The sequence below is a fragment of the Rhinoderma darwinii genome, chromosome 1 (assembly GCF_050947455.1).
Source record: "Rhinoderma darwinii isolate aRhiDar2 chromosome 1, aRhiDar2.hap1, whole genome shotgun sequence".
NCBI classification, from domain to species: domain Eukaryota; kingdom Metazoa; phylum Chordata; class Amphibia; order Anura; family Rhinodermatidae; genus Rhinoderma; species Rhinoderma darwinii.
This window is the reverse complement of record NC_134687.1, coordinates 77,295,003-77,321,106: the sequence shown is the minus strand read 5'-3', so window position 1 is coordinate 77,321,106 and position 26,104 is coordinate 77,295,003. Positions and strand designations below refer to the sequence as shown.

General features: G+C 43.4%; 1 protein-coding gene across 1 annotated transcript in view; it reads left to right on the top strand.

Moving 5' to 3' along the window:
• The first annotated feature begins 16,800 nt into the window (after positions 1-16,800).
• LOC142653376 (uncharacterized) overlaps positions 16,801-26,104 on the top strand; it is a 39,666-nt gene continuing 30,362 nt past the window's right edge. Inside the window, exons 1-4 of the mRNA XM_075828877.1 lie at positions 16,801-16,834; positions 22,456-22,500; positions 22,824-22,908; positions 24,509-24,606. Of these exons, the coding sequence (XP_075684992.1) occupies positions 16,801-16,834; positions 22,456-22,500; positions 22,824-22,908; positions 24,509-24,606 (262 nt within the window). The remainder of the gene's footprint in view (positions 16,835-22,455; positions 22,501-22,823; positions 22,909-24,508; positions 24,607-26,104) is intronic.

Below are 26,104 nucleotides of genomic sequence, written 5' to 3'. Positions count from 1 at the left end.
CAATTATATTATATATATATTGAATATGAAATGTATTTTAAAATAATATATTGTCTATAGATATATTTTTTTATATCACTATATCATGAATTGGTTACATGAGCTTTCCCTATATACTTTTTTGGTTGCTCGATATTGTCTAATCAATTATGTATCTCTACTGTATGGGCAAAAATCTCCTCCTTTCCCTGAACTAAAATGGCGGCTGTGGAGCGTCTGTGTATGGCGCATGCGCCATCCCGGCTCCTCTATTTCCGGTTGTGCGTGTCATGCAGGCGCACATAGATATTCGCTGCCTGCATTTTCCGGACGCCGGGATGGGGAGGTCAGGGCGGCTGTGTCGGCCATTGACAGGCGCCATGTAGATAGCGGCGTCTTGAATATATTTGATTCAGGTGAGTGAATAATTTGCCTGTAGCCAGCATTCAAATCTGAGGTCATTATAGCACATGTGTGTTCTGACCAATAACATCTCTTTCCTGTTTTGGTGATTTGAACAATAATAACTACTACCTATATCAGCTACTTCCTATAAAAGACTTGTCCATCCCACCACACCACACCCCTTGAAAAAGCTGACGGCGAAACGTGCGTCGGGATTCTGTGGTGGTGTGGTTTGGTTATAGTTGGGACTCACTATGCAGCACAGTGGTTGGTATTTTAACCTAGCGATATCCATGTTATAGACATCTTATATTTTTTTGAGACAGCACTGATAAACAGTAATATACTGAGTGTATACATTTCTTGTCTCTGTGTGCAATATGTATTACTATTTCATGTGATACTCTGTGTTACTCGCTGCTATTTTTCGTACTGTATTGGTGTGATAAGCTGCTCTGTATGTTGTAGTCACCCCCCCCCCCCACCACCACCCTGTTTTAAACTTGTTTGTCAATTTTTTAGGTCGTGCTGGCCATTGTTTTTACTATTTGTAATTAAATATAATAAAAATCTTTTTGCATGGTACCTATGGTGTACTCATATGTTATTACAGTATTTATATGGTAGTATCTATATATATATATTTGTAGGGATTGTGCTTATATATTGATATGTATAGATCAATATATGGAATATTTCGCCTGGTTTTGGTATAGGTATTCATATAAAAATATATATACACTACCGTTCAAAAGTTTAGGGTCACTTAGAAATTTCCTTATTTTTGCAAGAAAAGCATAGTTTTTTTCAATGAAGATAACATTAAATTAATCAGAAATACACACTATACATTGTTAATGTGCAAAATGACTATTTTAGCTGCAAACGTTTGTTTTTAAATGCAATATCTACATAGGTGTATAGAGGCCCATTTCCAGCAACCATCACTCCAGTGTTCTAATGGTACATTGTGTTTGCTAATTGTGTTAGAAGGCTAATGGATGATTAGAAAATACTTGAAAACCCTTGTGCAATTATGTTAGCACCGCTGTAAACAGTTTTGCTGTTTAGAGGAGCTATAAAACTGACCTTCCTTTGAGCTAGTTGAGAATCTGGAGCATTACATTTGTGGGTTTGATTAAACTCTCAAAATGGCTAGAAAAAGAGAGCTTTCATGTGAAATTCCACAGTCTATTCTTGTTCTTAGAAATGAAGGCTATTCCATGCGAGAAATTGCCAAGAAACTGAAGATTTCCTACAACGGTGTGTACTACTCCCTTCAGAGGACAGCACAAACAGGCTCTAACCAGAGTAGAAAGAGAAGTGGGAGGCCCCGCTGCACAACTGAGCAACAAGACAAGTACATTAGAGTCCCTAGTTTGAGAAATAGACGACTCACAGGTCCTCAACTGGCAGCTTCATTAAATAGTACCCGCAAAACGCCAGTGTCAACGTCTACAGTGAAGAGGTGACTCCGGGATGCTGGCCTTCAGGGCAGAGTGGCAAAGAAAAAGCCATATCTGAGACTGGCTAATAAAAGGAAAAGATTAATATCGGCAAAAGCACACAGACATTGGACAGAGGAAGATTGGAAAAAAGTGTTATGGACAGACGAATTGAAGTTTGAGGTGTTTGGATCACACAGAAGAACATTTGTGAGACGCAGAACAACTGAAAAGATGCTGGAAGAGTGCCTGACGCCATCTGTCAAGCATGGTGGAGGTAATGTGATGGTCTGGGGTTGCTTTGGTGCTGGTAAAGTGGGAGATTTGTACAAGGTAAAAGGGATTTTGAATAAGGAAGGCTATCACTCCATTTTGCAACGCCATGCCATACCCTGTGGACAGCGTTTGATTGGAGCCAATTTCATCCTACAACAGGACAATGACCCAAAGCACACCTCCAAATTATGCAAGAACTATTTAGGGAAGAAGCAGGCAGCTGGTATTTTATCTGTAATGGAGTGGCCAGCGCAGTCACCAGATCTCAACCCCATAGAGCTGTTGTGAGAGCAGCTTGACCGTATGGTACGCAAGAAGTGCCCATCAAGCCAATCCAACTTGTGGGAGGGCCTTCTGGAAGCATGGGGTGAAATTTCTCCCGATTACCTCAGCAAATTAACAGCTAGAATGCCAAAGGTCTGCAATGCTGTAATTGCTGCAAATGGAGCATTCTTTGACGAATAGAAAGTTTGAAGGAGAAAATTATTATTTGAAATAAAAATCATTATTTCTAACCTTGTCTTGACTATATTTTCTAGTCATTTTGCAACTCATTTGCTAAATATAAGTGTGAGTTTTCATGGAAAACACAAAATTGTCTGGGTGACCCCAAACTTTTGAACGGTAGTGTATAGCATATCTCGCAAAAAACAAGCCCTCATACAGTTCCGTCGACGGAAAAATGAAAAAGTAATGGTTCTCACAACATGGCGACAGAAAAAATACATTATTTTTACAAAAGTAATTTTATTGTGCAAAAAGTTATAAAACATAAAAAAGTGCTATAAAATAGGTATCGCCGGAATCGTACTGGCCCGCAGAATAAAGTTAATATGTAATTTATAACTTATGGTTGAACGCTGTATAAAAAAAACGATGCCAGAATTGCTGTTTTTTGGTCACCTAGCCTCTCAAAAAATAGGATAAAAAGTGATCAAAAAGTCGCATGTACCGCAAAATGGTACGAATAAAATCTACAACTCGTCCCGCAAACAAACAGCCCTCATACCACTACGTCTATGAAAAAATAAAATTAGTTAAGGCCTCATGCACACAAATGTATTTTTGTCCTCCCGTAAATACTGGCGTAAATACAGGTCCTTGGTCACACGTATTCGACCCGTATTGCACCAGTATTTACGGACCCGTGCCCGTAAATATGGGTCCAGTGTCGCCAGTATTCCACCCGTATTTACGGGCACGTTTTCGCTGCAAAATTGCACTGCAGTAATCGGCAGCCCTTCTCTCTATCAGTGCAGGACAGAGAGAAGGGACAGCCCTTTCCGCAGTAAAAATAATTCACATTTACCCGGCCGTTGTCATGGTGACGCGTCCCTCTCTTGACATCCAGTCCGACCTCCCTGGATGACGCGGCAGTCCATGTGACCGCTGCAGCCCGTGATTGGCCTGTGATTGGCTGCAGCGGTCACATGGGCTGAAACGTCATCCCGGAAGGCCGGACTGGAGGAAGAAGCAGGGAGTTCTGGGTAAGTTTGAACTTCTATTTTTTTTACAGGTTGATCTATATTATGATCGGTAGTCACTGTTCAGGGTGCTGAAAGAGTTACTGCCGATCGTTTCATTCTTTCAGCACCCTGGACAGGGACTATCCCCTGATGTCGCCTAGCAACGCTCCTGTAATTACGGGTGCACACACGTAGTCACCCGTAATTACGGGAGCCCCATAGACTTCTATGGGCCTGCCCGTGCCGTTATTACGGCCTGAAATAGGACATGTTCTATATTTTTTAACGGCACGGGCACCTTCCCGTAAGAATACGAGGAGGTACCCGTGGCCAATTGAAGTCTATGGGCCCGTAATTACGGGCGTTTTTACGTTAGTGTGCATGGGACCTAAGGCTCCAATAAGTCAGGAAATAAAAATATACGGTTGTGCAGATCACAGGGGAACATTTCGTCTGTTTCAAGAGGCGATTTATCGGGGTCCTATAATTAGGGAACCAGGAAGGGGAGGGCCCAAATACATCTGCTTAAAGTGAGGGCGCCCGTATTATACCAGGACAACACTTCCCAGCAAATTTCCCCAAACTGCAAAGGTGCGGAGTCTGGACCAAAAGGCAGATAAGGAAGGACATTTATCAGTGCGACACCGGCCTGTGCAGAAAGGATTGTGTCACAGCGTAACACACATCTATGGATTATTTTATTGTTTACCCAATTATTATACCACCTGACTATGCCCCTGATGTATTCTTCCCAGCTTACATATGCTCCCACATTATAAACTGAAAAAACAGTAAAACTGTAAACAAAACTACTACCAAGCAAAATCTACGCTTTAAAAGCCAAATGGCACTTACACCCATCTGAGCCCTACAGTGTGCCCAAACAGCAGTTTATTTCCACATAAATTGCACCGCCAAACCTGGGAGAACCCTTTTACCAATTTTTGGGGTGTGTCTCTTCAGTGGCATAAGCTGGGCATGACATATTTGCCACTGAATTGGCATGTCTGGGGAAAAATTTACATTTTTACTTTGCACCATCTGCAGCGCATTTATTTATGGAAATAACCTGTGGGGTGAAAATGCTCACTACACCCCTTAATAAGTGCCTTGAGGAGTGTAGTTTCCAAAATGGGGTCACTTCTCAGGGGTTTCTTTTATTACTTCACATCAGAGCCCTGCAATTGTGAACCAATACTTTGTAAGCCGTCAAATTAGGCCTCAATTTCGCATGGTACTCTTTCACTCCTGAGCCCTGTCTAATGTCCAGGCAAAAGATTAGTGCCCCATGTAGGGTGATTCTAAAGCCAGGAAACACAGCATAATAATTAGAGAGCTGTCTTGTTATGGTGGCACAAGCTGAGAACCACATATTGGCATATCTATCGAATTTATCACTCTGCAACATCGAGTGCATACCAATTTCTGAAAAACACCTGCGGGGTTAACATGATCACTACACCCCTAGGTGAATACCTTGAGGGGAGTAGTTTCCAAAGTGGATCTGAGCCCTGCCGTGTGCCCAAAAAGCAGTTTATGACCACATATGAAGTATTGACGTACCCGGTAGAAATTGCTTTACAAATGTTGGTGTTCATTTTCTCCTTTATTTTTTGAGAAAATGAAACATTTTGCCCTAAAGCTACATTTTATTGGAAAAAAAATGAAATTTTTATTTTCACTGCAGAATTCAAATAAAATCTATAAAAAAAAACAGGTGGGGTCAAAATGCTCATTACACCCCTAGATTAATTCCTAAAGGGGTGTAGTATCCCGAATGAAGTCAATTTTGGGTAGTTTCCACTGTACTGGTACCTTAGGGCCTTTGCAAAAGCGACATGGTGTCAAAACACCAATCCAGCAAAATCTGTGCTCTAAAAGCCAAATGGGGCTCCTTCTCTTCTGATCCCTGCCATGTGCAAAACAGAAGTTTATGACCACAAATGGGGTATTTCCGTACTCCAGAGAAGTTGCTTTACAAATGTTGTGGTTCTTTTTTTTCTTTATTTGTTGATAAAATGAAAAATTTTGAGCTAAAGCTACGTCTTATTGAAGAAAAAGGATTGTTTTTATTTTCACTGCCCAATTCTAGTAAATTCTATGAAACACCTGTGGGGTAAAAATGCTCACTACACCCATAGATGAATTCCACAAGGGGTGTAGTTTCCTAAATGGATATTCAGAAAAATAGCAGCACAGCCATAAAAAAAACTTTAAGTGGGGAAGGACAACAAGTGCCGCACCTGCCTTGAGGCGAGGTGAGCCGACAGCCTCAGGCGGCACCACCTACCCGAAAACGTGAGGGGGGGGGGGCGCATATTCAGCCAGGGACGGACTGGACCAGGGGGAGGGGCCATGCAGATACACATAGCAGACGTGCCGCATGATGGGCACGTCTGTAAAACTCCTCCTCCTCTCTGACGCTGTACGCAGCACATGCCGCCAGAGTGGAGCAAGTCTGCAGGAGGAACAGTCGAGCGACGAGAAGTGACGAGACGCACAAGGTAAGTTCCTGCCTTGCTGGGACCGGGACCCGTGAGTATACTGCAAGGGGGAGTCTGGGAATTTTACCGACAGCAAAGGTCTCTATGGGGCTGGAATAATCCACCCCATAGAGCCCTCATATCACTATAATGGAAGGATTAGTGGGGGGGGGGGGGGTCTGTTCTGAGCGTCGGACTTACTGCAGAGGGCTCTATAGGGGGGATTCTGCCCCCCCTTTAGAGCAGTCAGTCAGATGTTCAGACCCCCCTAACCTTGCAGTATAGTAACTAGTCAGGGCTCTATGGGGGGTGGGGGATTATTCCCCCCTATAGAGCACTCTGCTGTCAATAAAATGCCCAGACCTCCCGCTTGCAGTATACTCCCGGCCCCCCAGCATTGGCTGACCCCTTTTAAATTAGTAGGGGCAGGAAGCTGAGCGCAGTATAAGGGCCTGTTCACATCAGCGTTGGCTTTGCGTTCCGGGGTTCCGTCGGAGGTAACCCCGCAACAAAAAGTCAAACTAAAACCACAGTGTCCGTTTCCGTCACCATTAGCGCAGTCGACTGCGCTATTGATTCAGTCAGAAAATCGGAAACCTGATGGAATTGTGAAGAACGGAAACCATTAGCAATGTTTCCGTCACCATTGATATCAATGGTGGCTGAAATGGAAGTTGTGGTTTCAGTTTGACTTTCCGTTGCGGGGTTCACCCGACGTAAACCTCAGACGGAACCCCGGAACGGAAAGCCAACGCTGATGTGAACAGGCCCTAATCCTTCCACATAAACCAGCCCCCGCTAATTCAAATACATATATATATATATATATATATATATATATATATATATATATATATATATATATATATATATATATATATATATATATATTGCATATGGCGCTGAATCCTGTATCCATCAGGTCAGCGGGACTGACTGATTCAGTGTCAGCAGGTCCTGCAGGATCGAGCTGTTACCGATAATAGGCGACCTAATGGATTCAGGTCTCAGCGCTATATACAGCTGCTCTGTATGCAGGATACAAAGCAGCTATACCTCAAAAAGTAACAATAATTTTCAATAAAAAGTAATTAAAACTTGCACCAACCGCATTGATATATATATATATATATATATACATATATATATATAGATATATATATATATATATATATATATATAGATATATATATAATATTAAAAATAAATTTTTAAAGGTGTACATAGCCTTTAAACTGCAACTAAACTTTTATCATGTCATAGTGACATGTCCAAAGTTTTCATCGGTGGGGGACCGAGTACTGAGGGCCCCACGATCTTTAAAATGAAGCAGTGCTCAGGTGAGCGATGTGCCGCTTCATTTATGATCGACTTCCAGCCGATTGAGCGGTGTACGGACTCATAGACTTTCTATTGAGTCTGTACACTGCTCCAAGGAAAGCCAAACAGAATTGAAGCGGCACAGCGTTCACCCGAGCACTTCTGCTGCTTCATTTTAGCGACTAGTGGGGGATCTCATTGTTCAGACCCCACTGATCAAAACTTCTGACATGTCAAATGTTTTTTAAAAAGTTGTTACACTTTAAAGAGAACCTTAGATGTGCATTTGAGTGCAGCATGTAATAGTCAGGGCTGCACAAACTCTGGGGCACTTTACATTTTTTTCCTACCCTCTTTCCTGACTTAGATATCGGTGCCGTAATATTTGACGCCCGATATTTAAATAACCCCATGAACTGACAATGGGGCGGTAATTGGCAAGGGGACGTGTAACATCGCTGTGACACTGTCCAATCCGCTACGGACAATGTCAACAGCAACAGCTGGAGAGAGAAGATCACATGCGCGTGCACACGCTCTCACTCTTCAGCTCTCGGCAGGCAAGTACAAGACTATGTGATCTCTCGCGAGAGATCAGTCTTGTTGTCCTTGTCTGCCGAGAGCTAAAGAGTGAGAGCGTGCGTGCGCGCACAGCTCCGATGCCATGAAACAGAAGAAGAAGAATTCACACTCTTCTTCTCCTCTTCTGTTCCTTTGTGGTGGCGGAGCTGAGCGCTCGTGCGCACCCGCTCTCTCTCCAGCTCTTGCTGTAATGCTGTCCGTAGCTGATTGGACAGTGTCACAGCGATGTTACATGCCCCTTGCCAATTACCTCCCCATTGACAGTTCATGGGGTTATTTAAATATCGGGCGCCAAATATTACAGCACCGATATCTAAATAACGACGGAGGCTAGGAAAAAAATGTAAAGTGCCCCACAGTTTGTGCAGCCCTCCCCATTACATGCTGCACTCAGCTGCACATGTATGGGGAGGTGAAAGGTTCTCTTTAAAAGAAAGGTGTTATCATTTTTTATTTTTTATTTTATGGGCCTAATTTTTCTAATTATTTTAATATGTTCCCGAAGGTAACTATTTATGCATAGGTTTGTTCTTTTGTGGGGCAGCCATCTTTATTTTTATTTTTCATACTGCTAATTTTTGTTTTGCAGGTTCGGAATGGCCAAAAACCATGGCCCTTCCCACCCTAGGCTGATGCTGCTTTATTGTATCTTGCTGGTTATGAAAAATGGAGGGGATCTCACGTAATATTTTTTTCTATTTTTTTTTTTTTTTTAAATGACGTGGGCTTCCCGCTATTTTTCATAACCAGTCAGGCAGTAACTGAAGAATGGTCTAGACCTACATCTTCATCTTCACTGGTTTCATGTGCACCTGAAGTACACATCACAGCAGCAGCAGGTGGCGAATTGCTGGTTACTGCAGCTATTCCAGAAAGTGATGTGAAAGTCACAGAAAGGACAGTTTCAACACCAACATTAGAAATGGATATGGAAGTTGAAGAATATACAAGCGATGATGATGTGACAGATGGGGGGCAAACACCGTCTGAAGCAGCCTCAGAATTCAGCAATTCACGTCTTCATGATCCTGGTTTGTGGCCAAATATAAGCAAGAAGTTAAGAGAATTCCTTGTTTTGAATGGTCCGCAGCAGATTATGTCCTTTAGATTTCCAAAGGACAAATACAATAAAAGATTTGACCGGAGACATTATTGCAGAGAATTGCCTAACCGTGAGATGTCAGAAAGGCAATGGCTGATGTACTCAACAACCAACAATTCTGTATATTGCTTTTGCTGCAAACTGTTTCCACATAGATCTGTTGTATCTATGCTTTGCACGACTGGGACAAGTGATTGGAAAAATCATTCTCGAAATTTGGCTAGTCATGAAAAGACGTTATACCATGAGAGAGCTTTCCTCAAATGGAAGGAATTGGAGACTAGACTAAGGCTAAATTTAACAATTGAGGATACAAACAAAGAACTTATTGCATCTGAAACTCAGCATTGGCAAAATGTCTTAAAAAGGTTGATTGTTCTGATCAGAACAACGGCAGTTCAAAACGTTGCATTTCGTGGGAGATCTCAAAAGCTTTATGAAGCGAACAATGGCAACTTCCTGAAATTTGTTGAGGCAATAGCAGTTCTTGAAAAACACATCAAGCGAATAACCAACCATAGCATTCACACTCACTACCTTGGAAGTGACACTCAAAATGAGATTATCCAATTATTAGCTATACAAGTCAAGCAGAAAATTCTTGTACAGTTAGATGCAGCCAAATACTATTCTGTAATTCTGGACTGCACTCCTTATATAAGTCATAAGGAGCAAATGACTTTGATGGTACGTTCCATTACAGTCAAGAAAAGCTACGGAAATGAACAATCTGAGGTGAAAATAAAGGAAAACTTTTTAGGGTTCATCGAAATAGATGACTCAACAGGAGCAGGCATTACAAAAATACTCTTACAAAGCCTTCAAGAAAACGGTATTGATAGTAAGGACATGCGAGGGCAAGGTTACGACAATGGCTCCAACATGAAGGGTAGAATTAATGGGGTACAAGCTCATGTACGACAAATAAACCCACGGGCCTTCTATGTTCCTTGCAACTCTCACACTTTAAACCTTGTGGTCAGTGATGCAGTATCTGCCTGTGTTGAAGCTGTGGAGTTTTTCAACATAATTCAAAGCGTTTATGTCTTTTTTTCTGTTTCTACTCACCGATGGGCTATTCTTCAACATAACTGTAAAGGATCTGCCAGGCACTACGTCTGTGGATACTCCCAGGGTTAATCAGTCGACACCTGAGGCCAGACCTCTTAGACTGACACCGGCTCCCACCAATCAGGGTGGCAGGCTCAGAAGTGGGAGAGCCTATCGCGGCCTGGTCAGTCGGAGTTAGCTCCGCCCCCTGTCCATTTATACCTGCCGTTTTCTCTTCCTCATTGCTTGTTATTCTTCTTGGATTCCTGGCCCCACTGCTGCCTTGCTCCAGCTTGCTTCTGCCGTGCTTCTGCCGTGCTTCTGCCTTGCTTCAGTTCCCGCTTATCCTGCTTCGCTCTGCCCCTGGCTTGCTTCCTGCTCCGTGCTCTGCGTTTGTATACTCCACTACATCCTGATCCTGACTGGCTCGTTCACCACTCCGTTTCCTCACGGTGTTCCGTGGGCTACTGCCCCTTCCCTTGCTTGTTCCCTGTTTGTATCCCCTTGCACTTAGTCAGCGTAGGGACCGCCGCCAAGTTGTACCCCGTCGCCTAGGGCGGGTCGTTGCAAGTAGGCAGGGACAGGGCGGTGGGTAGATTAGGGCTCACTTGTTCCCTTCACCTCCTTCCTGCCATAACATAATAACAAGCCCATACCTAGTCTACCATTTCTCCTACGCTGACGCTATCATGGACCCCCTTGAGACCCTGACCCAGCAGATGCAGGGCCTCTCCCTACAGGTCCAGGCCCTGGCTCAGAGTGTCAACCAGTCTGACGCTGCCATAGTAGTACCCCTCACCTCACCTCTAGAACCCGACCTCAAGTTACCTGACCGGTTCTCAGGGGACCGTAAGACTTTTCTCTCCTTCCGGGAGAGTTGCAGACTTTACTTCCGTCTAAAACCTCACTCCTCAGGTTCCGAGAACCAGCGGGTGGGTATCATTATATCCCGACTCCAGGAAGGGCCCCAAGAGTGGGCCTTCTCCTTGGCTCCTGACGCCCCTGAACTTTCCTCCGTCTATCGTTTTTTCGCTGCCCTCGGACTCATTTACGACGAGACTGACAGGACTGCCTTAGCCGAGAGTCAGCTGGTGACCTTACGTCAGGGTAGGAGACCTGTTGAGGAATACTGTTCTGATTTTAGAAAGTGGTGCGTAGCTTCTCGGTGGAACGACCCGGCCCTAAGGTGCCAGTTTAGGTTATGATTATCTGACGCCCTGAAGGATCTGCTTGTTAGCTACCCCTCTTCTGACTCCCTAGACCAGGTTATGGCCCTAGCAGTACGACTTGACCGACGTCTCAGGGAACGTCAGCTTGAACGTTTCAATGTTTTCCCCTCTGACTTCCCTGCGATTCCCCCCGAGGTCCCGTCTCCTTGTTCTTCCACGGAAGACTCGGAGGTACCTATGCAACTCGTGGCCTCCATGTCCCCTCGACAACGTAGAGAGTTCCGCAGGAAGAATGGTCTCTGCTTCTATTGTGGGGGTGACAAGCATCTACTGAACACCTGTCCCAGGCGCAAGAATAAGCAGCCGGAAAACTTCCGCGCCTAAGTGATCATCGGGGAGGTCACTTGGGCGCACAGGTATTTCCCGTTAATATGAAACGCAATAAAATTTTGCTTCCCTTTCAGGTCTCGTTTGCTGGCCGGTCTGCCACTGGCAGTGCCTTCGTGGATTCTGGCTCATCTGCTAATATCATGTCTGTGGAATTTGCTATGTCTCTAAAAATGCCTTTTATTGATTTGCCTTATCCTGTCCCGGTAGTGGGTATCGACTCAACTCCTCTTGCTAATGGTTATTTTACTCAGCATACTCCTGTTTTTGAACTCCTTGTTGGCTCCATGCATTTGGAGCAGTGCTCTGTACTGGTGATGCAGGGATTATCGTCCGATCTGGTATTAGGTCTTCCCTGGTTGCAGCTGCATAATCCCACGTTTGATTGGAATACTGGGGATCTCACCAAATGGGGTAGTGAATGCCTGACGTCATGTCTTTCGGTTAACTCTATTTCTCCCTGTGAGGAGGTAAACACGCTACCTGAGTTTGTTCAGGACTTCGCTGATGTGTTTTCTAAGGAGGCCTCCGAGGTGTTGCCCCCTCATAGAGATTACGATTGCGCCATCGATTTGGTACCTGGTGCTAAGCTTCCTAAGGGTAGGATATTTAATATTTCATGTCCTGAACGTGAAGCTATGAAGGAGTATATCCAAGAATGCCTGGCCAAGGGTTTCATTCGTCCCTCGACTTCTCCTGTAGGTGCTGGCTTCTTCTTCGTGGGGAAGAAGGATGGTGGTCTTAGGCCGTGCATTGACTATCGGAACTTAAATAAGGTCACAGTAAGGAACCAGTATCCCCTTCCTTTGATTCCGGATCTTTTTAATCAGGTTCAGGGGGCCCAATGGTTCTCTAAGTTCGATCTACGGGGGGCATATAACCTTATCCGCATCAAAGAGGGGGATGAGTGGAAGACTGCGTTCAACACGCCCGAAGGTCATTTCGAATACCTGGTCATGCCCTTTGGGTTGTGTAATGCCCCTGCCGTCTTCCAGAATTTTATTAATGAAATTCTGAGAGATTACCTGGGGGAAATTTTCTTGTAGTGTACCTTGATAACATACTGGTGTTTTCCAAGGACTGGTCCTCCCACGTGGAGCATGTCAGGAAGGTCCTCCAGGTCCTCCGGGAAAATAATCTGTTTGCGAAAACCGAAAAATGTGTGTTTGGGGTACAGGAGATACCATATTTGGGTCAAATCCTCACTCCTCATGAATTCCGCATGGACCCTGCCAAGGTTCAGGCTGTGGCGGAATGGGTCCAACCTGCCTCCCTGAAGGCGCTACAGTGTTTTTTGGGGTTCGCTAACTATTACAGGAGATTTATTGCCAACTTCTCGGTCGTCGCTAAGCCTCTTACGGACCTCACTCGCAAGGGTGCTGATGTCCTCCACTGGCCTCCTGAGGCCGTCCAGGCTTTTGAGACCCTCAAGAAGTGCTTTATCTCGGCCCCCGTGCTGGTTCAGCCCAACCAAAGGGAGCCATTTATTGTGGAGGTTGACGCGTCTGAGGTGGGAGTGGGGGCCGTCTTGTCCCAGGGTACCAGCTCCCTCACCCATCTCCGCCCCTGTGCTTACTTCTCTAGGAAGTTTTCGCCCACGGAGAGTAACTATGATATTGGCAACTGCGAACTTTTAGCCATTAAATGGGCTTTTGAAGAGTGGCGTCACTTCCTGGAGGGGGCCAGACACCAGGTAACGGTCCTTACTGACCACAAGAATCTGGTTTTCCTAGAATCTGCCCGGAGGCTTAATCCTAGACAAGCTCGATGGGCGCTATTCTTTACCAGATTTAACTTCTTGGTTACCTATAGGGCTGGGTCCAAAAATATTAAGGCTGATGCACTGTCACGTAGTTTCATGGCCAATCCTCCTTCTGAGGAGGATCCTACTTGTATTTTACCCCCTGGTATAATCGTTTCTGCCACTGATTCTGATTTAGCCTCTGACATTGCGGCTGATCAAGGTTCAGCTCCCGGGAACCTCCCTGGGGACAAGCTGTTTGTCCCCCTGCAATACCGGCTAAGGGTACACAGGGAAAACCATGACTCCGCACTATCTGGTCATCCTGGCATCTTGGGTACCAAACACCTCATTACCAGAAACTATTGGTGGCCTGGGTTGCCTCAAGACGTTAGGGCTTACGTCGCCGCTTGTGAGGTTTGTGCTAGGTCCAAGACCCCTAGGTCCCGACCTGCGGGCTTACTACGTTCTTTGCCCATTCCCCAGAGACCTTGGACCCATATCTCCATGGATTTTATCACCGATTTGCCTCCATCTCAGGGCAAGTCGGTGGTGTGGGTGGCAGTAGACCACTTCAGCAAGATGTGCCACTTTGTGCCCCTTAAGAAACTACCTAACGCCAAGACGTTAGCTTCTTTGTTTGTTAAACACATTTTGCGTCTCCATGGGGCCCCTGTCAATATCGTTTCTGACAGAGGGGTACAATTTGTTTCCTTATTTTGGAGAGCTTTTTGTAAAAAGTTGGAGATTGATCTGTCCTTCTCCTCCGCCTTCCATCCCGAAACTAATGGCCAAACGGAAAGGACTAATCAATCCCTGGAACAATATTTAAGGTGTTTCATCTCTGACTGTCAATTTGATTGGGTCTCATTCCTTCCCCTCGCCGAATTTTCCCTGAATAACCGGGTCAGTAATTCGTCAGGGGTCTCCCCGTTTTTCTGTAATTTCGGGTTTAATCCAAGGTTCTCCTCCGTTTCTCCTGGTTGTTCCAATAATCCCGAGGTAGAGGACGTTCATCGGGAACTGTGCACAATCTGGGCCCAGGTTCAGAAGAACCTAGAGGCGTCCCAGAGCGTACAAATGATTCAGGCTGATAGAAGACGTTCTGCTAACCCCCGGTTTGTCGTCGGGGATCTGGTGTGGTTGTCGTCTAGGAACTTGCGCCTTAAGGTCCCGTCCAGGAAGTTTGCTCCCCGATTTATTGGGCCTTATAAGGTCATTGAAGTCCTCAACCCTGTATCCTTCCATCTGGAGCTGCCCCCATCCTTTCGCATACACGACGTCTTTCATGCCTCCCTCCTTAAACGCTGCTCCCCGTCCTGGTCCCCCTCGAGGAAACCTCCTGTTCCCGTTCTCACCCCTGAGGGGGTGGAATTCGAGGTGGCCAAGATTGTGGACAGTAGGATGATCCAGGGCTCCCTCCAGTACCTGGTCCATTGGAGAGGATACGGGCCGGAGGAGAGGACTTGGGTACCTGCTCGAGATGTTCACGCTGGGGTATTGGTCAGGAGGTTCCACCTTTTCTTCCCCACTAAACCGGGTCCTCTTAGTAAGGGTCCGGTGGCCCCTCATAAAAGGGGGAGTACTGTAAAGGATCTGCCAGGCACTACGTCTGTGGATACTCCCAGGGTTAATCAGTCGACACCTGAGGCCAGACCTCTTAGACTGACACCGGCTCCCACCAATCAGGGTGGCAGGCTCAGGAGTGGGAGAGCCTATCGCGGCCTGGTCAGTCGGAGTTAGCTCCGCCCCCTGTCCATTTATACCTGCCGTTTTCTCTTCCTCATTGCTTGTTATTCTTCTTGGATTCCTGGCCCCACTGCTGCCTTGCTCCAGCCTGCTTCTGCCGTGCTTCTGCCGTGCTTCTGCCTTGCTTCAGTTCCCGCTTATCCTGCTTCGCTCTGCCCCTGGCTTGCTTCCTGCTCCGTGCTCTGCGTTTGTATACTCCACTACATCCTGATCCTGACTGGCTCGTTCACCACTCCGTTTTCTCACGGTGTTCCGTGGGCTACTGCCCCTTCCCTTGCTTGTTCCCTGTTTGTATCCCCTTGCACTTAGTCAGCGTAGGGACCGCCGCCAAGTTGTACCCCGTCGCCTAGGGCGGGTCGTTGCAAGTAGGCAGGGACAGGGCGGTGGGTAGATTAGGGCTCACTTGTTCCCTTCACCTCCTTCCTGCCATAACAATAACCTTGGAGCTTCACATCAATCCCTTTCATTGAAATCTTTAAGTAGCACCAGATGGGAGAGCCGTGTAGATGCGGTGAGGGCTATTCGCAACCAAATCTCAAAGATAGATGATGCTCTTACAGATGTTATGGAGGACAGCACTCTAGAAGGAGCTACTCTTTCAAAAACAGTTGCAGAGATTAGGGGCATCCAGAAAAACATCTATATCTTCACATTTTTGTGTGGACTTGTTATGTGGTATGACATTTTATTTGAAAGTAACATCACAAGTAAAAAACTTCAGGAGATTGGATATTTCTGGTGCAATTAAACAATTAGAGACATCTAAATTATTCATGCAAAGCTACCGTTCAGATGAACAATTTGAAAATATTATCAGAGAAGCACAGAGCCTGGCAGCAGAATTGGAAATTGAAGGAAACTTTCCACCTCTGGAAGTAGGTAGAATGCGTCGTAAAAAGAGACACTTTGATTATGAATCGCAAGATGAACAGTTAAGAGATCCTAAACAATTATTCAAAGTAGGGTTCTTTAACCAGATTCTTGATCGTGCTATGCAGTCTGTTGAAGATCGCTTGTTGCAATTGAGAGAACACAGCAACGTGTTTGGAGTAATGTATAATTTAGAACAAATAAAGGATCTGACCCAAGAAAACCTTCGAGAGCAGTGTGATAATCTTGAAAAACAGCTATCACATGACCACCTGCGTGACATTGATGGAGCTGACCTGTGTTATGAGCTTAAATCACTCTCGAGATACATTCCTGCAAACTGCCATACTCCAAAGAGTGTTCTGGAGTACATCTGCCAAAACAAAATGTGCACCATATTTCCCAATACTTGTATTGCTCTCAGAATTCTTCTTTCACTACCAGTGACTGTTGCTAGTGGTGAACGCAGTTTCTCAAAGTTGAAACTTGTTAAAACATACTTGCGCTCAACCATGTCACAGGAACGACTTGTTGGATTAGCTACAATTTCAATCGAACATGAACTTGCCTATAAATTGGACTTAGATGATGCAATTCACGCATTTGCATCCCAAAAGGCATGCAAAGCACCGATTACTTGACTTTGTTACTCAAGATAGGTTTATGGTTAAGTTCCAGTTCAGTTTCCAGAGTTGGAAAGTTCCAAGGTTTTTTTTCAAATGAGTTTTATACAGAAGAAAGTTTGACTTCCAGTTGAAAGAAATTAATAAGAAGAGATGCTATACTTCAAAAACTTGTTCTACTACCCTGGTGAGTCTGTCTTAAAATTTCCTCCAAGGTGCAGATTGTTAGCTATTTTTCCATAGAGGGACCTCTTTACTAGAGATAACTGGAGGACCTGGGCCTTTGTAGAGGTTAAAACTGGTTTTCCAGTTTAGAAATCAAATTTCTATATACCCTAATAGGGAGTTGTGAGTAAATCGGGGAAGTCCTCTGTTCAGGATCCTTATCTCTTGGAGATGGGTGTCACGATCTGCGGGTATGTTGACCCACTATGCCGCACCACCTTAGCGGAGTAGCAGCTGGCCAAACAACAGTGTACCAAGTCTATACAAAGTCCAAGCACAAGGGTTCGTATAATAGTCCAGACAGTAGCAGAGGCTTAGGCACAGATGGAACATTGCCGGAAGGTGATGCAAAACGTGCCAGCAGGTACAAGGTCTGACAGATGACACCAGACATTTTTTTTTGCCGGTTGTAGTTATTTAAGAGATTGGCCAAAGACAGGAAGTTTTACCCGGCAAGTAGATGTGTTCAACCATTTTCAGTGTTAATGCTGCGTTGTTGATCTATCATACTAAAGTAATACAGTAAGAAGAATTCTTGAAATGTTTTCTATACTTCAAACAGGACTTTAACAAATAAACAACAAATGTTTTCCTATTTAAAAAAAAGGATATATTGCGTGTTTGTTGTGTAAAGCTAGTAATGAGAAAACTCGGACAGATTTGGGGGGGTGGCGTCTTTTTATAGTTCGCTTCAGGCAGCAGAAAGGGTAGGTTCACCCCTGAGGACAACTCCCCAAACATGGGTGGTGCATGCAGTAAAGAATCCCAGGTCCAAGGGAGACAATCAATATGCAATCGAAGAAAGGAACTGCAGCACTCAAGCACGATAAAGACCCATTCATGGGTTGAAACGTTGCAAGTGCTTTTATGCTTGGTGAATAAATCTAATACACTCCATTGTATTATATTGAGTGCTGCAGTTCCTTTCTCCGATTGTTTCCTAAATGGAGTCACTTTTTGGGTGTTTTCACTGTTTTGGTCCCTCAGGGGCTTTGCAAATGCGACATGGCCTCCGCAAACCATTCCTGCTAATTTTGAGCTCAAAAAGCCAAATGGCGCTCTTTCCCTTCTAAGCCCTGCCGTGTCTCCAAACAGCCGTTTATGACCACATGTAGGGTATTGTTTTACTCGGGAGAAATCTCTGACATCCTGCAGCCCAGCCTCCTGGAATGACGTTTCATCCCGTGCGACCGCTGCAGCCCGAGATCGGCTGCAGCAGTCACATCGGATAAAACGTCATACCTGGAGGCTGGCCCGAACGCAAAAGCACAGAGTTCTGGGTAAGTATAAGCTTTTTATTTTTTCTGAGTTGTCATTTTTTTGTGACAGAATCACAGCTTTTCCTCTGCAAAAATAGCCACATCTGCTATTTGTTGCAGGTTTTACCTCTCCATTCAATTCAATGGAGAAAACCCACAACAGATAGCAGCGATTCTGCAACATAAATTGACATGCTGTAGATTAAAAAGCCGCACCGCTGGTCAATTTATAAATGTTTTTTCAGCACATTTTTTACGCAGCGTGTGGATGAGATTTGTTCAACTCTCATCCACTCTGCTGCTACTGTATTACGCTGCGGATTGTCCACAAGGAAATTAGTTGCGGAAAATTTGTAGTGTTTATGCTACCTGTGAATTTACCCTTACAGATTTTGCAAAGGATTTGCAGCGAATTAATCCTTTGCGTTGTAAAGGGTGCAATACATGTCAATTTTGCAACATAATAGGCATGCTGCTGATTTAACAATCAGCAGAATGTCTTAAAACCCATGTGCATGGGGTTTTGAATACCCTGTTCACTTGAGTTTTATTGTAATTTGTAGCGGATTTTCATTGCGCAACCGAAAATAGTAGTCAAATCCACCACGTCTGAAGTGGCCTTAGGGTCTATTCATACAGTTCAGTCAAATCGCATTTTTTGCAAAACCATTTTTTCATGCAATTTTGGTAATTGCGGCAGAAATGGGGCCACTGTGCTGCAATTTTTAAAGGAACGGGTCCTAGTTGAAGAGTCCGTTCCTTTCTCCAAGTAACTAACGCTGGAGCCCTGATAGAAATGTTTAAAGTTAAGAAGCGGGCAGGTTCTTTTCTTTCAGCATTGTGCCTGTGCCCCTGACTGCAGTTCCAGCTGTACTACCTGATGGCAGCCCTGGGCTGAGATACAGGTCACCAGCAGACAGTATCTGGGTCTTCTTCAAATTCGGGCACATCACTGGATCCTGACACAGTTCAGTGTCAGTGCGTTATGTGATGGATAATATAGTAAGGCTCCATGCTCACGGCCATGCCCGTAATCACAGACAGATGCTGGCGGCAGCGTACAGCCACTTGCATTTTTGGCCCGTGCTCCCGCCCGTAAAAGCAAAAGAACGGACATGTTATATAATTTGCGGTACATGTCTATGGCCCGGACACCTTCCTGCAAATATACTGGAAGTTGTCCATGGTCAATAGAAGTAAATGGGTCCGTAAATGGGTCCGTTGTTACGGTCCGCAATTACGGACGACTTTTATGGTCATGCGCAAGGGGCCTAACTGAGAAGATGGTTAACCATAACCTGAGTTTCCCTGATCCCAGCCGTTAGAGTGGTGCCACGGTTGTGTATTATAGTGCCCCTGCGATCTGCATGATCTGCATATAGTCATCATGATGCGGCTACTGCCTGCCACTCATATGTTGCCAAATAGTTAAACAAAATTTACCATCCCAAGACTATTTCAAAATAAAACAACATCGAAACAAGCAAACACTTCACACTTGATGGTCTATGAAAATACAAAGTCATAGTGTTTATTGTGTTATCAGTACTTTTTAAATTGACAAATACTTTAGGTTAAAATTATTAATGATAACAATTTAAAATGTAGAATGAAAGTAAAGCTTCACTTTTGCACTGCATTATGAGTCATTCTCCACTATATATTTTTAGGCCATGTTAACACTGCGTTATTTGTCCTCCTTTTAACGTATATACTAGGAAAAGCTCCTGATGCATATGTTAAACGGATGCCATGACCAATGCCTTACAGTGGTATCTATCACTCATAGACAGATATGGGATCCGTTTAACGTATATATTGTAAGCTTTTTCATGATGTATCAGCTAAATGGGTGCTATAATAGCCTATGAGTGACAGGTGCCACCGGTAGGCATCTGTGAATTGTATCCATCCCCCATAGGCTGCTATGACATCCATTTAGCGGATACGTCATGAAAAACCCATGATGTATCAGTTTAACTAATACCTGTGTCGGATGCCATACGTCTTTTCACAGGATATTACAGAATGAAATAACGTAGTCTACTACGCTATTCCATACTTGATTTTTTTTGTGGTATACTCATACAATATACTGATATTTCTGATAAGGTAAATAGCTAAAAACAACACTGTTAGGAAACGTATGTCTTTTTAAGATTGTCATGACTACTAGTCTAGCTTCTGGGTGGCTCTGTTGTGACTTGCAGAGGCCATCTCATTTCTCTGTCTTCTTCCTATCAGATACTAGGGTGGTGTATTTAAGTCTGGTCAGTTCTTTCATTGTTGCTTGTGAATTTCTTTAGGTATGCAAGTATTTGATCAAGCACCTGGCTACTCCCTGTATCACCTGACTATTTGGATTATTGGAACCTCGGCTTTGTCTTTATATGAACCCTTTTGCTCACTGATTTGGACATTCTGCTCTTGGCTGGTTTTGATCTCTGCAACTCCTGGTACTCTTCTGCTTTCTGATATGTACTTACAGTCTCTCCTAGTTGTGTACTCAGTTTGCTGTTTACCCTCTTCCTGACGGGTTTCCATTCTGGTATTGCCTGCATTGCACCACCTGTCCAACACTGTATTCTGTTAATGCAACCTGGGTTCTATGCAACCAAATCCAACCTGCCTTGCGGTGGGCTCTGGTGAAGACCATAGAGTAGCCTTAGGCTCTGCTGATCAGAGTAGTGAGGTACTTGAGGTAGCAGATTACCTGCTCGCTTTATCCAGACAGTCTCCAGCTACCTTTGGCGAATAGCTTATAGAGCAATTACATAACTTGCACTCTGGGGAATTGCTCAACTAGTGATTCCATTACAAACACCTTATAGAAGACCTATTACTTCCTGGGAAATCTGAAGAAGTAATAGGAGACCAACATTTTTTTATTTTTATTTTAAATATATATAATTAGGTCAATTAAACAATTTCCTCTCTAATATAGTGATAAAAGCTCTGGCCCTTTAAGAGCTGAGATGACTTTAGACATTTTTTTGCCAGCTCTGCATTTCAGTGATTTGTCACACTTTAGAAAGCATTGGGAAATGAATTCACCAGGTTTAAGATTCAGTTTTGGCCAGGGGCAGATCAAGATTACACTGGACACTGGGATATATGGAATCTGTGGGTGCCCGATGCTGGAATTTTAAAAGTCATATACTCTACCACAGAAAGCAACCTAAAAATTGGGAAAGACAGCAACCAGAAAAGTAGGGCAGACAGCGACCTGGGAAATACAGAATACATCGACCAGAAAAATAGGAAAGATAGCGACCTATGACAACCAATGAGAGCACAGTTTTTATTTGTTCCAAATGGTGTTAGAGATATGGGAACCGGATGCTGATTAAGTTCTATGGGTTTTGATGAACCTCCCCATCTACATAAGTACATAGATGCACAGGAGCCCTGCCCCCTCCTATACAGCACTCAAACTTTACAGATCCCCCCTCCCCTACTGCAGTGCAGTGTTTCATCATGATCTGCAGAGGACTTACTGACTTCTCTACACAGCTGCTGCAATAGGAGGTATTGTGATGTCATCATTATAGGTCTGATGTTGTCACAATGGTGTGGAACAACGGTGATGTCACAATTACCTTCATGGAATAGACTCGATGTTGGGCACTGTTTCAGACATTCAAATCTCAGTGTTGGCAGAAGATCTTTTTTTTTCTGTTGACTGCGAATGAGAATGGATTTCCCTTATTTAAAAATGCTGATTTTTCTGATATTGCTTATTAACCCCGCACAAGGTAAGGAAAATTCCCATTTTAACATCTCCTTAATTTCATGTTCCTGTCATTTACATCAGAGTGGATAATATAATGACATATGTGTTTCATGTAAATCAGGGCAGTGCAGATTTAGACCTCGTCCACACAGCAGTATTTTGATCAGTATTTGTAAGAGAATTGAGTACCTCCACCCACATTACATAAAATGTAGAAACAAAGGATTTCCAAAACCTTTGGTGAATTTACTTAGCAGCTAAAATTAAAGAATGGATGCCTTGACCTTGGAAAAAGGCCTGTGAAGATTTTCAACAGGGCTATCCTGTAAATGTAAAAAAAAAAAAAAATGGAAATAGTCGGCCTCTATAACTGTCTAAATGTCCAACAATTGACCCATAGCAACCAATAGAAATTTAGGTTCTTTTTTATAAACTGTACGGAAAAATTAACCGTGGACTGTGATTGGTCAGTATTCATCATACAACATCTATAGGAACGTTTTGCTACATGTGGAGCACGGCGTATTTATGGATTAAGGACTCAGGGACGGACAATATATGTGCTTCATTAAATTCCATTTATTTTCCTAGGTGCAGAAAAGGTTAAGGACTTGGCAAAACAAATAGACAGCCGAGGTAAGTGTTAATGTATCACAAATAAGTTTTTTTTTTCAATTACTCTCTTCCAGTTTCATTTTTTGCTCCCACTTATTGTAAAAAAAACAAAACAAAATCTTCATCACTTGCTATTACAGTGAAGCCCACAACTTTATACCAGATCTCCACCCAGAGCATGACTGAGAACATCACCAGCTTACCCCATAGACCTCTCATGGGTGACACTGAGGAGTGAAGACCTCTTCACACAATAATCAATGATTCTCACTTATGTCGCATCTATATAACAAGACTCTATGGAAATAAATGTTCTTACATCAGAATTATTTTCTCTTTCACAGTTCAAGACAGGCTCCTCATGATCATCTTGCCTGGAATAGCCATCATGATTCTCTTCTTGATTCTCCAGTGCATTATTAGTCAATGGTAAGTTACTGAGAACTTCTACCAATCATATTACATTGTAATACCTAGAATCAATAATTACCATTAGTGATGTCACTAGGCCCAGGCACGGCTGCCATGAGAAATATCTAGACCCCATACAGGGTAAAGGTCAGCCCCCAGAGTAAAGGTCAGCCCCCCATGATCTGTCTTATACATCTCCTACACTTAATTTTGGACCCTAAAGTGGACACTTATAGAGATAACATAATCCTTTTCCAACATAAAGATTACCCCCTTCCCGCACACACTGGCCCATGGATCTTGTTATCTGTGAGGCCCGTACCATATATTTAATACATCACTGGAGAAGGGTGAAAAAAATTGTCTCTTGTTTAGTTTCTGTTAACTTGCATGAAATAAAATTACCCCATTTTTGTATATAATTGCCTATGAAATAGTATATGTCCGTGTATGATAAGAAAACTTTTCCAGGTCCTGTGGGATAAATGCTGGGAAGCAGGTGAGAGCTGACAAATGAGGGCAAGGCCCTTTTTGAACTGCCCTGGGCCCAGGTACATGGGGCATGGTGCACTTGGTGTCTAGGTGAACACTGACAATCCACTATATTGTGTTATCATCCTGAATAGGACTGAACTGAATAGAAGGTCTGATAATATGTAATAGTCTGTCATAGGGTTTATACCAGTAAACCTGAATAAAATACATTTCTAGTTTAGTTGTTATTAAAAAATATCAATTTTGCACACAACACTATGTGCTATGTGGTGCCCTCTGCGGTCCTCCATTTATACTGAGATTCTAGCAACGCCTCTATTATTATTTACAGGCATAATGGGAAAGATTTACTAAGACTGATATTTTATACGCCAGTCTTAATAAATCTGCCGCGTTTTACTCCAACGCTCTTCTTTTTAAGAGGCGCATGCCTCTAAATACATTTGGTGCATCTTTGGTTGATCTAAAGGCAGAAGTTGAAATCTCTGAGTGCTATGAGCAGGTGTAGATTTACTCTATAATTGAAACCAATTTCCGGTGCAAATTATAGTAAATATAATGGACCGATGGTGACCCGCTGCCTAACCCCGCTCACTTTTCCCACTACTTCAAAAGTGACGAGAGAAGTGAAAAGTTGCAAATTTAAGCTCAAATATAATGTGTGCCCATTCTTGCTGCTTTTTAATACCAGAAAACTGGCAAAGACATTTAATAAATTGACCCCAATGAGAATGAGAGATACTGGAGCTGTACATTGTGTACATGGATGTGATCAGTGTCCTGGTATAAGTACAGTATGAGTGGTTGATGGAGAAGGAGAAATACTCAGATCATATTCAGACCAGCGGTTGTCACTTTTCTGGGTAACACTCACTCTGTACACACCGGCAGCTCAGATCACATCCTGTTAAGCATCATGTAAACTAACTGTAGATGATTTGATATATATCTGACTTGTTTATATGAATGCTACTTTCTATAACTGCATATGGGATGTGGAGATCAGAACGTGCACCCAGCATTCCTTGCTGACTGAAGAAGCGAGTGCGACCATTGCACTACTGAAGATTAAAACAAATGTATGATATTAATATTCCAATTTCATTGTTTCTTGGGATTATAGCAAAGATTGTAAGATCATCCAGAGGATTTTTCCTTTGAAAAGAGAAGGCATGAATGACGAGGACACTGAACTAGAATCTGTTGTTGTCCACAAGCCAGGTAAGAAATATAACTGTACATATTAACTGCTGAACATGGGACACACAGAATTATCTCAGCTATATTACTACATAGTGTAAAAAAAAAAAACATGGTTCTCATTCCCTGTCTCTCAGTAGTCATGTGTACCATGACATTTTATAAAATGTGATCTTTTTATATTTAAGGGATTGTCTGCTTTGGACAATCCATTTTTGTTATATTAGCCCCATGAAAATAAGCTGCTCACAGGTTGTCCCTATGCTGGGACCCACAGTGATAAGCTGTAGTATAAAAGGGGGATCAGGCAGCAAGTGTTCAATGTCCCCAGAGGGGAAAGAAAACATTGCACATTTCTCATATTAGTCAATTGATTGCGTGTAAGCTGTCTGTTTATATTGGACGTGCATGCTGGGTCCTCTAGAGGGAGAGGCACTCTTTATAGCCGCTCTCCTATCTGACTAATAGATGCAGACCCTGAACAGGAGACTCCCCTCTAAAAACTAAGAATTCTGTATTTGGAAATAGATTTTTTAAACTAGACAACTCCTTTAATCTTTTAGTATTTTTCTCCTGGTCTTCTACAATCAGTCTGTGCTTACACCCATCATGAACCGTCACATCTAGACTCTTATTAACAATCACTGACTCCTTAAGTATCCTAGCAGCTCTAAAATGTTCTCCATCTTCTCCCTAAAAACTTTTAATGCATGTTTTTATAGAAAACAAGGAGGAGATAACATCTAAGGCAGTGGACAACGCTGATATAACACCCTGCAGTGAGGTCATTTCTTGCTGCGTTTCCTTCTTCTATAATGGAACAACAGTACATTTTGGAGACGTTAGATCAGCCACTGGCCTGAAGGCTCTAAATAAGTACCTGGCCGATAAAAGTTATATCAAAGGACATAACCCAACCCAGGCTGATATAATAGTGCTCGAGTCACTATCCGGTGCTCCACCTGCTGAACTGTTCCACGTTCTCCGCTGGTACAATCACATCAAGACTTATAAACCACAAAAGGCTCGTCTGCCAGCGTGAGGAGGCCATAAACCGGCCCTAAAGAAGAGCATATAAAGGTGAGATGTATGTGTTGTCTGATATGAGTCTTGTATTGAATAGAATACAAAGAAAATATCTATATAGTGTTTTATTCGTTCTTCTGTTGCTTACAGTTTTGCTCATCCCAGGAGGAATATCAAGTCATAGCCACACAGCTTAAACATCAATGGAATTTCCGAAACTGCGATGATGACATAGATGGCAAATGCCAGGAAGGAGCTTGTGCCCTCCTCTAGAACATTATATAACCCTTCTAGAGCTACACAACTTAAACATCAATGGAATTCCAAAACAGTGATGGCGAATATACTAAACTGTAAATATAGACGGCGAACATCAACTAACAAATGCCAGGATGAAGCTTGTGCCCTCCTCTAGAACATTATATGACTCTTCTTAAAAAAAAAATACACACTGCTTACGCAGTTTGGAGGATAAATGGCATCAGCCCGTAGG